Source organism: Zootoca vivipara, chromosome 6 (assembly GCF_963506605.1).
Source record: "Zootoca vivipara chromosome 6, rZooViv1.1, whole genome shotgun sequence".
Classification (NCBI taxonomy): domain Eukaryota; kingdom Metazoa; phylum Chordata; class Lepidosauria; order Squamata; family Lacertidae; genus Zootoca; species Zootoca vivipara.
The window spans coordinates 36,809,354-36,825,867 of NC_083281.1; the positions used below are offsets into that span (position 1 = coordinate 36,809,354).

The 16,514-nt window shown below is 45.7% G+C and overlaps 1 protein-coding gene across 1 annotated transcript in view; it reads left to right on the forward strand.

Annotated features, from left to right (window-relative positions):
* The window catches only part of RUNX3 (RUNX family transcription factor 3), a 129,125-nt gene that overhangs the window by 72,654 nt on the left and 39,957 nt on the right, over window positions 1-16,514 (forward strand). The window contains exon 5 of the mRNA XM_060275800.1: window positions 2,955-3,059. Within this exon, the coding sequence (XP_060131783.1) occupies window positions 2,955-3,059 (105 nt within the window). The remainder of the gene's footprint in view (window positions 1-2,954; window positions 3,060-16,514) is intronic.

A 16,514-nucleotide genomic window follows, 5' to 3' on the forward strand; every position in this document is an offset into this window, starting at 1 on the left:
CATCCCTTTCTGGAGATGCCGAGGATTGAACCTAAGACCTGCTTCAGCTTGGAAAACAGATGCTCTCCCGCTGAGCTATAGTCCTTTCTATCGATGTTCTAGATTGCACTGAGACAGATGCAGCTCTCTGGGTGGGGTGGAAGTGGAACCGCTACTCTAGCTTCCCGGCAACTGGGTCATTGTTTCTTACAGGAAAGGGTGAGGCAGTCTGCACAGTGTGAATGCAGAGGCAGATCCAATATGGCATTCCTATCAGTGCATTTGCACTGCACCAACCTCCCTGCCAGCTTGCCCCTTCCCTTCTGGTAAGCAGCAGCAGCTCACCTGCTAGGAAGCTCCACCCCACTTGATAGCGAGCCTCTGTGACCTTCCCTGAGCCACACAGTTGCCCACGGCAATTGGAGGGGGGGTAGGGATGCTGATGCGGAATGGCACATACCTGTCCCCACTTCCCAGTTCATTTGTAGGGTTTACATACAAGCAGAATGCCTGACTGGGGCTCTAGAGGCAGGCTTATTTCACATGCTCTGACCTGAGCTCTGACACTCAAGGAAAGACCTAGGCCTAGTTGTGGCAACCTCTGGCTCAGACTAAATTAAGGCCTAATCACCACAGTGGCATAGTGGTGTTGTCCCCTGAAGATATCCATCACCAAGGTTCCTGCTGGTTCATTCTGGTCACCAAGGTGAAACTGGGTTATGTTTCACCAACTGTCACAGATGCTGGCAGGAGCTATGCCCGTTATCAGTTGCCTTTGTTCAGCTATGATCCATAGCCAGCCAGCCAGCCAGTCTGGCGATGCTATCAGTGCACCTCCAACTGGCAATGGATTGTATGTAGTCAACAAAGGAAGCTGTGGTTTTGTGGGTTGAAAGCAAGGTTTTAGTAGATCTTTGGTACCTATCCAGATTCTCACAGATGATATATCCAGAGTTCTGCTTCTTGTTCAGGAGGTAGTGAACAACTCCAGGTCATCACCATGGTGCCTAGTCTGTGGCCTTCTAGATTTTGTTGGGCTACTACTCCAATCCCTCACCATTGACCCTGCTAGCTGTAGCTGATGGGAGATGGAATCCAAAGGTTTCTGGAGAGCCAGAGGTTCCACATTCCTGACATTTTGGAAAGGTTAGGGCAAACTCTGCATCTCCCCTGGAATTCATACCACTATCCCTAGCAAAGCCCACATCACACATGATAGAGAGGTAGTGTAATTGTAGTGGCTAGGAGTATATGGTGGCCAAGAACATTAAAAACGTGCCTCAGCTACAAGCACAGGTAGGTCCTTGTGCTTTCACTTCTTCACCTGTAGAATGAGTTTAGTAATACTGGCATAGGGTGGTTATTTATAGTAAATGTTAGCTATTTGGCTTGACAGGTGCTCCTGAGTGTTTTTATTTGATTCCAGATTTGGGCTGTTCGGAACTACTCTATTACAGTAAACAACAGTATGAAGGATGACTGTATTTGCTCCTTTACTCCTGTACCTTTATTTTAAATAAATAAGCAAACAAATTTCAAGATCCAGCCCTCCCAGGATTATGCCAATCCAGAGTGCAGGTGGGAAGCGAGGGGGTGGAATGCTTCTTCCTCCAAACACACACAGCTTGCCGTAAAGTCCTGCATATAGAAATGTAGCACATTTGATAGAAAACTCGTCTAAAACCCTCACATGCTGTCTTTTTGCTGGGAGGAAGTTCTTGATACGGATGATGATTCAATCCAGCAGTCACTCCTGCCTCCCTCCCCCCCAGCTAAACTTTGAAGTGGTACAGGCTAAAGAAGGTGACATCTTGTGACTTTTCTGAAAACATAGACCAGTGTTAGTAGTGTTTAGATCAGGCATCCCCAAACTGTGGCCCTCCAGATGTTTTGGCCTACAACTCCCATGATCCCTAGCTAACAGGACCAGTGGTCAGGGATGATGGGAATTGTAGTCCAAAACATCAGGAGGGCTGAAGTTTGGGGATGCCTGGTTTAGATGCTTTGCACTGTGATATGACATCCTGTTGTTGTTGTTTAGTTGTGTCTGACTCTTCATAACCCCATGGACTAGAGCATGCCAGGCACTCCTATCTTCCACTGCCTCCCGCAGTTTGGTCAAACTCATGTTCGTAGCTTCGAGAACACTGTCCAACCATCTCATCCTCTGTTGTCCCCTTCTCCTGGTGCCCTCAATCTTTCCCAAGACTCCCTGGAAAAGATACGACATCCTATGCCCTTTTAAAATGTGGGGTTTTTTTTGGGGGGGGTTATTGGATTGTTGTTTTTATTTTGATTATGTGTTTTGTGGTTTTATATTTTGATTTTATTCTGTGGACTGCCCTGAGACCTCCGGATATAGGGCGGTGTATAAATTCTATTATTATTATTATTATTATTATTATTATTATTATTAAAGTAAACTATGAGACCAGTTGCTAATTTTTCAGCTTACTGCCAAGAGTCTTAATATAATTTCAGATTGTTAATTTTATCCCCTCTAGCTGTTTCTGCAGCCTCAGGTCCTGACAGCAAGGGGGGTTGTTCAAAGAGTAGTAGCAAAGGAAAGCAGCCTTGGTAAGCCCTTGCTTAAATTTAAGCCAGGCCTTGCTTTCAACATGGCTGCCCATCTATCACGGGTATATATGGTAGAAGCAAGGGAGGCTGTTGCTCTTCTCCTGGGTGAATCATAATCCCAAGATCCTCAGCTTTCATTTCTAAAAAAAAGGGAGTAAGTTTCTAGCATTTGAAGCACCTGAGATATGAGGCAAAAATGTATAGGCGTTATTCTTCTCAAATTTAGTGAGAGACTAACCTTCCCCACCCCTTTCAGTATTCTACTCCCCCCACCCCAGGAAAAACCCCTGAGGGTGCCCATGCGCTGCACCCTTCCATTATATCCTGGATCCCGTACACTTGCACCCTGGACTCACGTGTGCTTTTTCTTCTTTGTTTTTTCCTCCCTTGGTCTTTAGGAAAAAGCTTTACATTGACAATTACAGTCTTCACAAACCCCACCCAGGTCGCTACATACCACCGTGCCATTAAAGTGACTGTCGATGGACCCCGGGAGCCAAGAAGTAAGTTTGTTGTCTTTCCTTGGAAGGGGAAGCGTGTGGCCGGGCGACAGTTCGCAAGCTAATGCTTGTGGGTGCATGAGACCTTTTGCTGCTTTTAGGTATCCAAGTTGTGTTGGATTGCCACTGTGGCAACACACTTGCTGTGGCTGCTTTGCAAGGGTAACATATAAAAGTGCCTCTCATTGTGAAACACTTCTGAGACCAGTGTCCGCATCGCTGATGGAACTCTGCTGGCATGGGATGCACAGACATGATCAAGGGAAATCATGCCTTTCGCACTGCTACACTGTACAGATAGTCAGAAGTGGCTCAGCAGATGAGGTGAAGCTTCCCTGCAGGTGGGTCACTGTTGTTCACTGGGAGGGAGACGGGTGATGCAGCAGCAAAGAGGTTGATGCAGTGCAACCACACTGGAGGAACAAATCCAATGCTCCTGCTGGTAAGTTTGCACTGCACCAACCTCCCCACTGTCTTGTTCCTCCCTGGTAAGCAGCAGCAGCTACCATAGTGGCTCCTTCCTACCTGGCAGGCTGCTTCTGCTGATGGTGATGTGAGAGGCAGCTAATCACAGGGGACATAGTTTTGTGGTGGAACCCTGTTTGCAAACTGCAGAAATAGAATGGGTTGGAAAGGACCTTGTGCAGGGCAACCAGCCCACCATCAGGCATAGTGAGGCAATTGCCTCAAGTGGCAGATGCTGTGGGGTGGGCAGTGTGGTAGCTACCCGGCTATTTCTACTGAGCCTCCCTCCCTACACCCCTCTTTGGGAAATTGTCACCCTTAGCTAGGGTGTGTGTGCTGTGAATCTGCCTTTGCCCCATTCAGAAGATTTAAGGGAGATCGTCTAACAATGAGTTCCCATGGGAACCCATCACCTGAAATTTCCCTAGCAAGAGAGGTTCTTGGATACTTTGTCAGGGCTGTTAAAGGAGTCTCCAGCAGAACTCCTGGCTCCTTTGACTCTATCCTGTTGAAACACTTCCCACTCTCATTTTGCTTAGAAATTTAAGCAGTACCCTAGCAAGATCTGACCAAGGCCCATCTGGTCCTGGCTTCTTTTTAAATTCCTAGGAACCAGGAGGTACTCAGCAGTCCCTTAGAAATCAATAACCAGTGGCCTGCCTTTGGACACCATGCCCATCTCCTTAGCAGAATTGTTAATGCAGGCACAAATTCAACTGTGAATCATCCCCTACTCCTCTTTTACATTTCATCACAGGGCAGAAATTAAAGATCTCTGTGATAGGCAGATGAGCTGCTGTTATGTTGGACTTGCCTGTTCTAATCGGATGACTTTCTGTCAGTTTAAGCTTGTGGGCAACCCAGCTTTGTGCCAATATCTTCATGTGCCAAAAGAGGGGTTTTCTTCCCCTTCCCCTTATTGACTGAAATTTTGCAATTGGCATTAGAACATGGCTTTGGGGAGGCAACAACAGCTTCACCCTGTCAACAAAGTGTGCTAGTGTGGAGCTGCTAGTGTTCTTCTTCTTTAGGTTTCCTCTCATCTGCATTGGTTATATTTCTGAACTGTGTTTATGCCACGCATCTAAAGCACGTTTCATGCCCTTGCCCAGTAAATCATGGGAACTGTAGTTTTGTTAAGGTGCTGAGAAAGGCAGCTCTGTGATGAGTAAACTACCGTTCCCATTATTATTTTGGGTGTGGGTGGATGTACTTTAAATATATGGGGCATATGCAGCCTAGGAGCAATGTCTCAATAGCTGGGCAGTTAGGCAGTGGAACCATTTATTTATTTGAAAGCACTGATGAACTACTTATGGTATTTTTAAAATCTCTAAGCGGTATACAATATCAAAAACAAGGGAGATTGTTAAAGCAAAAATACGAAGTAATAAAGCAGCAATATAAAAACATGCAAAAGCCAAATAAAACAAAAGTTCAGGTGCTTCGAAACAGGCCTAAATACAAGCCTGGCAAAAAGAGAAGCCCATGCAATTACCTAGAGCAGGCATAGGCAAACTCGGCCCTCCGGATGTTTTGGGACTACAACTCCCATCATCCCTAGCTAACAGGACCAGTGGTAAGGGATGGTGGGAGTTGTAGTCCCAAAACATCTGGAGGGCCAAATTTGCCTATGCCTGACCTAGAGGTGTGATGGGAGCTTCAGGCAGAGACTAGGAAACTGCTTTGGGGGGATGCTCTGGATTGCTTGCAGAAGGTTGGATTAGATTGCCTGTAAGGCCCCCAACTGGATGGTTCTAGTTTTCATGGATATGCATGTATATGCAAGGACATCTAGGCAGCACACAGTCCAGGGCACAGCCTGCCATTTCCCACCCTGCAGCTGCCAAGGTATATTTTTGAATTTAGATAATCTGTTGTAGGGTGGCTGTGAGTTTCTGCTTTGTCCCAGGCAGCAGTTAAATAAGTGGAGTGTGGCCTGCCAGAAAGGAACTAGGCATGACCATAGTGGTGGGGGGTGGGGTCTCAGGCTGTCAAGCATGGTAAGAATAGGTCAGTATACAGGTATGTTGGAAGTAATATTATAAGACACACAAAGGTGGTTGTGTACTGTATGTATGTAATGTATGGGTCTAGAGGTGAATCAGTCTGTCAGTTTCAGTGTCTTAAACCCCCCCCCCCGATCTTATATTGTATGCAGTTTTGACTAATATACACATTTCTACAAGCACGTTTCTCTAATATAATGCACTTTTGTACATTTCTTTCACTAACGTATATGCACACTTTCCCTGAACACAGTGCATGTTTGTACACATTGTTTGATTGGCGAAACTGAATCACAAATTTCAGGAAAGTGTGAATTTTAAGGGTAATCGTGTTTTGGTCTGGGTTTTGGTTCAAGAACGGTGAATTGGGTCATTTCTCATCTCATTAAAATGCAAACAAAATCAAACTTCTCCCCCATCCAGAAGGGATAAAATTGACTTTGCCCAAAGCAGCAAAAAGCTTTTGGGCCAGCCTTTAAAAGCATTTTTAAAAGAGGCTTTTATATATTATTATTGAATTGCTTTATCACTGATACGCTTGCACCCTAGGCTCCTTTGGCTGGGTGGGATATAAATTTGATTAATTAATGAAGACACAAAGAAGCACTTCTCATTGCATTTCGTCTCCTCTGCCGACTAGTGAACCTAAGTTAGACGTGTCCATTAACTTCATTAGTCAACTCTGCAGCCCAGGGCTCCTTCTGGAGGAAGGGTGGGATATAAATTCAACAAACAAACAAACAAATGCATGCTATCTTCCATATCCTCTAGCAGCCCCAGAAATTTAACCCTCCCAAGTGCTTCTTGTTAAGTAACAGCAGAGAGGAAACAGGATTGGAGCTGCAGGAGCTGGTTGATGATGCAAGTGGAAAGCTCCAGGTGGCCACATCTGATTAAAAAGCGCTTTGGGTTTTGTTTGATCTGCAATCAGTCCATTAATCTCTTAATTACACTGACTAATTGATTGGCGGTTCAGTTTCCTCCTCTGCTGTAGTCTTCAAAGACAATCTGTTTTGAATGTGTGGAGGGCTCAGTAATGGATATGAGGAGGTAAAGCCTGACTATATCCAAGTGACCTAGTGCAGGGGTAGCCAATGTGGTGCCCTCCAGATGTAGGGGATTGTATTCAGTGCAAATTCCACTCAGAGTAGACCACTGGAGTGAGTGGACATGACTAACTTAGGTTCATGTGTCTCAGTGGGTCTACTCTAAGTAGGACTTAGCTGAATGCAACCCAGGATTGGGTGAATTAATCTTGGTTTCTCTGAGCCTCTAATTTTCCATTCTCTGCATTTCTTCACAAGTTTGCAATTTTAAAAAAATTCTCATGAAAATTCGGTATTTTAGAGTGAAATTCTCCTAATAGACACATTTTGTACGCAATTTTGCCAAGTAGACACATTTTTGCAATGTCATTTACCCTAATACAATGTATTTCTGTATGTTGTTTTCACTAATATATGCACACTTCACACACACACACACACGCACACGCACGTCCTACCCCACCCAAGAAGTGGTCCGATGATCGTATCATGAGACAAAGTGAAACAGCAGAGTTGAAGGTGGCATTGAAAGCAGCAGAATAACAGACAATAATAATAATAAATGATGATGATGATGATGTTGCCCAGCATGTATATTGGGAGAAATTCACACAAAGGTGCCGATGAGTTTTCATTGAGACTTAAAAATGGCAAGTGGGAACTGAAGACTGAAAAAATCAGAAATGGAGAGAAACCAAAGTTGGCACATACCCTCATCCTTATCATGATGGCTGTATGTCACCTCCAGGATCAGAGGGAGAAGCCCTCTCAGCACCCCCTGATGGGGGATGCAAGTGGAAGAAGGCTTGTGAGCTTTGGGGAGACGTGGTTTTCCACCATATGAGCAGAATAGCTGAGTAATAGACCCTGAAGACTTAAGAAAATAATGGATGAAGCATTTTATTGGATTGCATTGCTGGCTCCTTATCCTAGATTTTTTTGAACTTAGAATTGTTGAAGTACAGTGGTACCTCGGGTTACAAATGCTTCAGGTTACAGACGCCGCTAACCCAGAAATAGTACCTCGGGTTAAGAACTTTGCTTCAGGGTGAGGACAGAAATCGTGATCTGGCAGTGCGGCGGCAGCAGGAGGCCCTATTAGCTAAAGTGGTGCCTCAGGTTAAGAACAGTTTCAGGTTAAGAACGGACCTCCGGAACGAATTAAGTTCTTAACCAGAGATACCACTGTAATGGACTTGACTAACTTGAACCCTTTTGGTTTTATCAAATTAAGATCTTCCCAGAGTAGATGCATTGAAATTAATGGACCTAAGTTATTTATGCTTTAATTATATGCTACATATTCTGGATTGTATCCAACCAAGTCATACTCAGAGTAGACCATGGAAATAATAAACTTGACTAACTTGAACCCATTGGTTGTAGTCACCTAAGTTCCACTGAAAGCAAGCACACTGAAATTAATGGGCCAAAGTTAGCCATGTCTATCCATTTCAGTTGGTCTAGTCTGAGTATGACTAATGTTATACACAAACCATTCATTTCAGTGGATTTACTCTTGCATATGACTTGGCTGGATACAATCCAGAATACATAACATTTTATTAAAAACAGCAACAGGTACAATTAAATGGAAGAGGGAGCCAGCAATAAAATGCTTGGTGGGATTTTTAAATTTATTTTTTACTTACAGTCTTCATGATCTATTTAAAGGTTGTACAGAGGGCCAAAGAAATGCAAAGGTGTTGTCTGCATGTGTGTGAGCTAAGTAAAGAGGAGCAGAGAGGAATTACCCTGAAATATCTCCTCTTTACAGTTAAGGCAGCTCCAGAATAAAGTCTGTTTTTAATGTTTACTGCTACACTTGGAAAGCCTGATTATGTGGCTGTTCCCCCTCCAGCAAGGTTTTTTTTTTTGAGAGAGAGAGAAGACAAACAGGAAGGCTTCTGTTCAAAAATGAACAAAATTATCCCACTTAGGAGTGTGTGTTTTGCTTTCCTTTTAGAGCAGGACCCCTTTGGACATATACCACTCATCCCAGGTTAATTTAGAAGAGGCGATTGAAACAGTATCGCAAGGTGGCCAATTCCTCCTCTTTCCTTTGAGAGATTTATTACTTTCCTCTCTTGGCACCTATGAGAGGCGTGCAGAACTCTGCAGAGGCATTTCATTCACCTTAACAAGTGTCTTTAGCAGGGCTGGGGAACCTGCAGCCCTCCAGATGTTGCCTGCTCTCCAACTCCCACCCTCATTGATCCCTGGCTCCACTGGCCAGGGCTGATGGGAGTCTGAGCCCAGCAACATCCGGAGGGCCTTATCTCTTTTCCCTAGAATCTCAAGTTGATTCCCAGGAAAGAGGGGGAAGGTTGCATGGTGGAAAGGGACAGTGATGGGGGAGCCACCATCCCGAGATGGCGGAGGAAGCTAGCAGTGATTAACCACGACGCTGTTTTCAACCTGTGATCATACTGTTTCTCACATCACTAAGTGGTGGGAACACAGGACTAACACGGCAGGGTTTAGTTTCATTTGGATCAGAGAGGGGAGGGAGGGAGGGGAGTGCACTCAGAGGCGGATGCTGTGCATCTGGGGGAAGGAAATAGACGTTCCTGCAGTGGGCAGTAAATCTAAGAGCTATAAGCCCACTCAGTGCTTAAAAAAAAGAAAAGAAAGGGGGGAAGGTGTAAATACTCACCATGAATTTGTTACAGTAAGTGCCACACATTTAACACGGGTTGGCGGTACTGAGTACCATTGAGTACCCACAGAAAAAAGCACTGGGCCAACGTCTCAGAGGCCCTGCCCCTTTTCCCAGCAGTACTTCACCACCTCCAGCTAATTCTCAGCTCACTCGCTTTCTTTTTCCAAAGCCATTTTCCTGCCACTAGCTGAAAGGTGTTAGCTTAATTGTTTATTGACCAGATGTATTCCTCACCTTTCAACTGAATTAATTCTCAAAGCACCAAACAATCAACAGGTTGTAATAATACCTCATGAAACCTCTGCCTCATGCACATCACAGTAGTAGCCCTTAGTTCCCTGGCAGGTGGATGAGGTCAGAACATTATTCCCTCTACTTCTGCAATCCTAAAGATAAAGGTAAAGGGTGAAGGGACCCCTGACCATTAGGTCCAGTCGTGACCGACTCTGGGGTTGCGCGCTCATCTCGCATTATTGGCCAAGGGAGCCGGCGTATAGCTTCCAGGTCATGTGGCCAGCATGACAAAGCCGCTTCTGGCAAACCAGAGCAGCACATGGAAACGCCGTTTACCTTCCCGCTGTAGCGGTTCCTATTTATCTACTTGCATTTTGACATGCTTTCGAACTGCTAGGTTGGCAGGAGCTGGGACCAAGCAACGGGAGCTCACCCCGTCACAGGGATTTGAACCGCCGACCTTCTGATCAGCAAGCCCTAGGCTCAGTGGTTTAACCACAGCACCACCTGGGTCCCTAATCCTAAAGATACTACATTCCAAAAGCTGGGAAGAGATTCTGAACTATCAAAGAACATTAGCATTTTTTGGTTAAATCCCTGGGGGCCACTTATTCACCATGATCATGCCTGCCAAACTTGCAGTGCTGCTGTTCAATGAGTTCATGGCTGATGCTTTGAGTAGATAAAAGTGATTGATTAATGAAAGCTTTCTTATCAAAATTCCCGTGGATAGGATATAGATATGATCAGTGGGGTTTAGTTCTGTGGTTTTTGTCTAGCTCCTTTCCACTCGTTGTCTTTGCCCAACCTACTTCCAAACATCACTATAGGAACTTTATTGGATACAGAAATGAAAACGATTATCCATGATGGAGTTTTAGCTCTCATTGGTAAATAAGCAGAGAAGTATGAATTTTGAAAGTTACCTGTGTTTCAGTTCACACGTTGGTTTGGGAAGTGTGGATTAGGTAGATTAGCATTAAAATGCAAACTGAAATGAATATATCCCCCATACTTATTGATGGGCTGGGTTTAGCTCGATTTAGTCTCAAGGTCTGCTGGCCTGTTCTGATGAGTTGAGACATGGGTCTGTTTTGAGTAGAATCCTGTTGGTGACAACCCCAAGTGTTAAGGGTAGAGAACACCCTTGAGCAGCAGCACTAGAGCTAATAGGGAATTTGAGACACTGGAGTCAATGGTCTGATTCACTGCCCCAGACACCTTTAGATGGTAAGCCAGCCCTACTTCAGTGGGAAGCTATCTTGCTCATTCCTCTGAGTGGGCACCTGGAATTCTGCTGCAAAGCCCTGATGACACCACTGAGCACCAAGGCCTTTTGGAAGGCATCCATGCCAGAGGAACATGGCCTGTAATATATCACCACGCAAGATCTCAAGTTGAGTGTTCCTGAGGTTAATTTCATGTAGTGCTTACAAGATGTACACATGAAGGTGGGTTAAGGGTGAGTGTTGGCAAGCGCACTGATTTGAATGACCTACCTAACTCGTTTACTAAGGAGCAAGCGCAAAGAGATAATGTAGCCATCCCAAACCCACGCTGCTTAAAAAACAACAACCACTCTTTATGTTGTACCAGCTCCTACTGCAGCAATATAGAGACCAAGGCAGACACACCTCAATTCCAGCTGCCCACACCCTCTGTATCTTATCCTGTCTATCTTTGTTCTCATACCACACCCATTGCCAAGGGATCAGAGCATCGCCTTGTGCTTTGATGCGTTTGTCTCTTTGCCCATTTTTGTGCATCCAAACACACTGCGTCTGTGAAGCTTCTGGTCGAGTGATGTGAAATGGCCTTCAAAATACATGTGCTGCTTCACATTTTAAGTTTGTTTGGGTGGGGAGCCCAATGTTGACAAGCTATCGCTTTGGAAGTCCCACCACACCAAGCCTGAAAATTCTTGGGAATTGTTCAGAGCTCTTACATGGGAACACTAACCTAACCCCTTTCTTTCATATACTCCTACTCTATCTCAAACCAGCCCAATAAGCCACTGCCCCTTGCTCCTAATCTAGTTTAAAGAACAGTGGGGTCCCCATTCTATGCAGTCTTGCAGGAAAACACGTCCACTTTTTCCAATCCTCTTTCTCCCATTAGTGTGTTCACTAATGGTTTCTCATAATCCTGGGGGAAAAGTGACAAGTGGGGTGCCACAGGGTTCTGTGCTGGGTCCAGTATTGTTCAACGTCTTTATAGATGACTTGGATGAGGAAATTGAGGGGATGCTTATCAAATTTGCAGATGACACCAAACTGGGAGGGGAAGTTAATGCCACAGAAGACAGAATCATGATTCAATATGACCTTAATAGACTGGTCAACTGGGCCCAAACGAACAAAAAGTATTTCAAAAGGGACAAATATGAGTTAGAATCATAGAATCATAGAGTTGGAAGAAACCACAAGGGCCATCCAGTCCAACCCCCTGCCAAGCAGGAAACACCATCAAAGCATTCTTGACATATGTCTGTCAAGCCTCTGCTTAAAGACCTCCAAAGAAGGAGACTCCACCACATTTCTTGGCAGCAAATTCCACTGTCGAACAGCTCTTACTGTCAGGAAGTTCTTCCTAATGTTTAGGTGGAATCTTCTTTCTTGTAGTTTGAATCCGTTGCTCCGTGTCCGCTTCTCTGGAGCAGCAGAAAACAACCTTTCACCCTCCTCTATATGACATCCTTTTATATATTTGAACATGGCTATCATATCACTCCTTAACCTTCTCTTCTCCAGGCTAAACATACCCAGTTCCCTAAGCCGTTCCTCATAAAGCATTGTTTCCAGGCCTTTGACCATTTTGGTTGCCCTCCTCTGGACACGTTCCAGCTTGTCAGTACAGTACTGTATCCTTCTTGAACTGTGGTGTCAAGAACTGGACACAGTACTCCAGGTGAGGTCTGACCAGAGCAGAATACAGTGGTACTATTACTTCCCTAGATCTAGATGCTATACTCCTATTGATGCAGCCCAGAATTGCATTGGCTTTTTTAGCTACTGCATCACACTGTTGACTCATGTCAAGTTTGTGGTCTACCAGGACTCCTAGATCCTTTTCACATGTACTGCTCTCAAGCCAGGTGTCTCCCATCCTGTATTTGTGCCTTTCAATTTTTTTGCCCAAGTGTAGTACTTTACATTTCTCCTTGTTAAAATTCATCTTGTTTGCTTTGGCCCAGTTGTCTAATCTGTTAAGGTCATTCTGAAGTGTGATCCTGTCCTCTGGGGTATTAGCCACCCCTCCCAATTTGGTGTCATCTGCAAACTTGCTCAGGATGCCTTCAAGCCCATAATCCAAGTCATTGATAAAGATGTTGAATAAGACTGGGCCCAAGACAGAACCCTGTGGCACCCCACTAGTCACTACTCTCCAGGATGAGGAGGAGCCATTGATGAGCACTCTTTGGATTCGGTCAGTCAGCCAGTTACAAATCCACTGAATGGTAGCATTGTCTAGCCCACATTTTACCAGCTTCTTTACAAGAATATCATGGGGCACCTTGTCAAAGGTCTTGCTGAAATCAAGATAGGCTATATGCACAGCATTCCCTTCATCTACCAGGCTTGTAATTCTGTCAAAAAATGATATCAGATTAGTCTGACATGACTTATTTTTCAGAAACCCATGCTGACTTATAGTGATCACAGCGTTTCTTTCTAGGTGCTCACAGACCGTTTGCTTAATGATCTGCTCTAGAATCTTTCCTGGTATTGATGTCAGGCTTACTGGGCGGTAATTGTTTGGGTCCTCTCTTTTCCCCTTTTTGAAAATAGGGACAACATTTGCCCTCCTCCAGTCTGCTGGGACTTCGCCTGTTCTCCAGGAATTCTCAAAGATTATTGCCAGTGGTTCTGAAATCACCTCTGCCAGTTCTTTTAATACTCTTGGATGTAGTTCATCTGGCCCTGGAGACTTGAATACATTGGTTACCTAGAGACATCTGAAGGGCTGCCAGTTCCTTGCCCCTGTTCTTAGCCTTGTGGGTGCTGAGGGCAAGTCCCTAGAGTCTTGTAGCAAACCAGCCTTGGTTGGGCAATGATGGCTCTGGAAGAGAGGGAACATTCCGTATGTTGTTCTCCAGCTCTTGCTTTTGCTGGAAGCTCGCCAGCCACGCTAAGAATTGCTGCCAGGCAGCCTGCCCCGAAACAGCTGGCACCAAAGCAAACACGGCACTGAGCATGCCTGGATTCTCATGTATATTAGCATCTGAAGATACAAAAACATATTGTGCCTCACACCGCCAGGGCCGGTGCTAGGGTTTTTGGCGCCCTAGGTGAGGTCACCTTCTGGCGCCCCTCCCCCAGTGTGAATGGCAGGAGGGATGAAAAGGGGCACAGAGCCCATGTTGCTGGCCTGGGCAGCGGCCGCTGTCTCCGTGCCGCTGCCGGCGCCACTTCCTTCCTGCTCTCGGCCGCTTCTGGCCGCTTCCTCCCGCTCGGCCCAGAGGTGCCCGCAGCTTCTGATTAGCTGCTCTTGCAGCCAATCAGAATCTGCGGGTGCCTCTGGGCCGAGCGGGAGGAAGCGGCCGGATGCGGCCGAGAGCAGGAAAGAAGCGGCGCCAGCAGTGGCATGGAGACAGTGTCCACCGCCCAGGCCAGCCTCCAGAAGGCGTGCACAGCGGCGGCGGCCTCAGAGGAGGATCACCTCCCGCGTCCTCCTCCCCACAGTGCCCCTGTTTGCCAGGTGCCCTGGCGCCCCCCAGCCCAAGCCTAGGGACGGCCCTGCAGGCAGTGGCGGGCGGTGGGCGGGCTGGCCAGCGCAGCACCCCTCAATTTCAGCGCTCTAGGCAGTGGCCTAATTTGCCTTTACAGTATTAGCGCGCCGGCCCTGCACACCACAACCTTTGATTATCACATGTATAAAAAGATTCTCATATATCTTAACAACTGCCTGGGGAGAGATATTTCATGAGTCTGAGATTCAGCAGGGTCCAAAATTCATGGCTATGTTCAAGATTTAACAGGGGGAAAACTCAAAAGGAAAGGCAATTCAGATAATTTGATGTGATGATGATGATTACTGTTACTGTTGTTACCTTACAATGGACTACATCCAGACCATCCTATCTCATCTTAAAAAGGAAAGATATAAATGGGGCTCATGGGCACATACTCAACCCTTTCACTGCTCCATTTCAAGCTGGAGCAAACAAACCAGGAACTCTTCAATTAATTATAGTTTCTTATTCTGTCTAAACCAGGAAACCATGGCTTGAGGCTTTCAATTTCAAACCAGGGTTTCATATCCTGGCTTGTTCCAAAGCTCTTAACCAGGCACCCCCAAACTGCGGCCCTCCATATGTTTTGGCCTACAACTCCCATTATCCCTAGCTAACAGGACGAGTGGTCAGGGATGATGGGAATTGTAGTCCAAAACATCTGGAGGGCCAAAGTTTGGGGATGCCTGCTCTTAACCATAGTTTCCTGATCCATAGTTTGGATCAAGTGGGAAAAATAGGTAAAGGGAGACTTTCTAGTTTCAAGACCGGTCCTACCATTAGGCAGAATGAGGCAGATGGAATGTGAGGGGATGCCTATTTATTTGGAGGTTTACAAAAGGGAGAGCAGGAGGGACCTTGAAGTTGCCCATCCTTAGCTGGACAGCAGACAGTTCACCTGTAGACTAGTACCCACTGTGGTGAGGTATATTGTATTTCTCTTTAAATTATGGTAATAATTTATAATTTTGCATTTATCCATATAAAGTAACATATGAAAATATTGTGCATATCTGTGGCCTCTTTTGAGGCAATGTGTAAGTAGCTACCTTGGTCTTCCCTCCTCAGGTTACAGTGCCCAGGATCATGAGAGAAGGCATTACAATTAACATGCTATAAAACTGACATAAGTTTGTTGAGGACTTCCTCAACCTCAGCCCTCCAGGGGCTTTTGGCCTACAACTCCCATGATCCTAGCTAGCAGGACCAGTGGTCAGGGATGATGGGAATTGTAGTCTCAAAACATCTGGAGGGCCAAGGTTGAGGAAGCCTGTTCTAGAATACAGTATACATTTTTCCAGGAGTTTATCACCTGAAGTCACTTTGCAGGCAACAATCCCTGGCAGCTGACTTTGGGTGTTGTCAGTGGACCCAACAGCTTGCCAAGGATGCTGGTAGCTGGTGCCAGCCCTGCACCAGAAGCCAACATGAAGCAAAGTGAACCTGGCTAGGACAACGACAAACCAATAGGAAAGCAAGACAGGAAGGAGTAACCCAGGTAACTTAGCAACCTTAAAAATGGTTGCCAGAGAGGAGGTGGGGCTATTGTCAGTCAGAGGCCTAGTTCCTGGGACACCAACGCCCCAAGGGCTGGGGTGGGGGGCTGTGATAAGATAGCAAGCAAAACCAGTCAGGCAAGTTGGAAACCCGCCAGAATCATCGATTCTTCAAGACAGCTTTTGGCTTAAATAAAAGCAATTAAGAAGAGCAGCACGTGCCCTGGTTAGTGGTTGAAATTATATTTACAAAAAGAAAAACAAGGAGAGCAGAAGTCTGTGTGATCTTGCCAAGTAGTGAGGAGAATGGTAGTAGTCATACCTCGGTTTATGTCCGCTGTGGTTTGAGTACTTTTGGTTTAAGTACTCTGCGGACCCGGAAGTGTTTACTTCCGGGTTCCGCCGTGTGCGCATGCGCAGAAGCGCTCTATCGGCTCTTCACGCACGTGCGCTATTGCCGCTCGGTTTAAGTACTTTTCGGGGAGCGAATGGCACCCCGGAACCAATTAAGTACTTAAACCCGAGGTACCACTGTATAGTTTCTGGTCCACTGCAAAAGTATGAGAGCTGATACCACATTTGAGGGAGCCATTAGCAAAATTCCTGCCCTACCAAGCCATGGACTTACCTAACACCAGCAGTGGGTAGCTATGAACCATTTAAAATTTCCCACAATGCCCTGGCCTGAGGCTACTTCAGGTGGGAAATATAAAGTGGTGGTTTATCCACCACTTGGCATGTTTGTTTGTGTGTGGCAAATTGATTCTTTTCCCCAATCTACTCATTTCCCTTGATATTCAGCCATTTCTCAGGG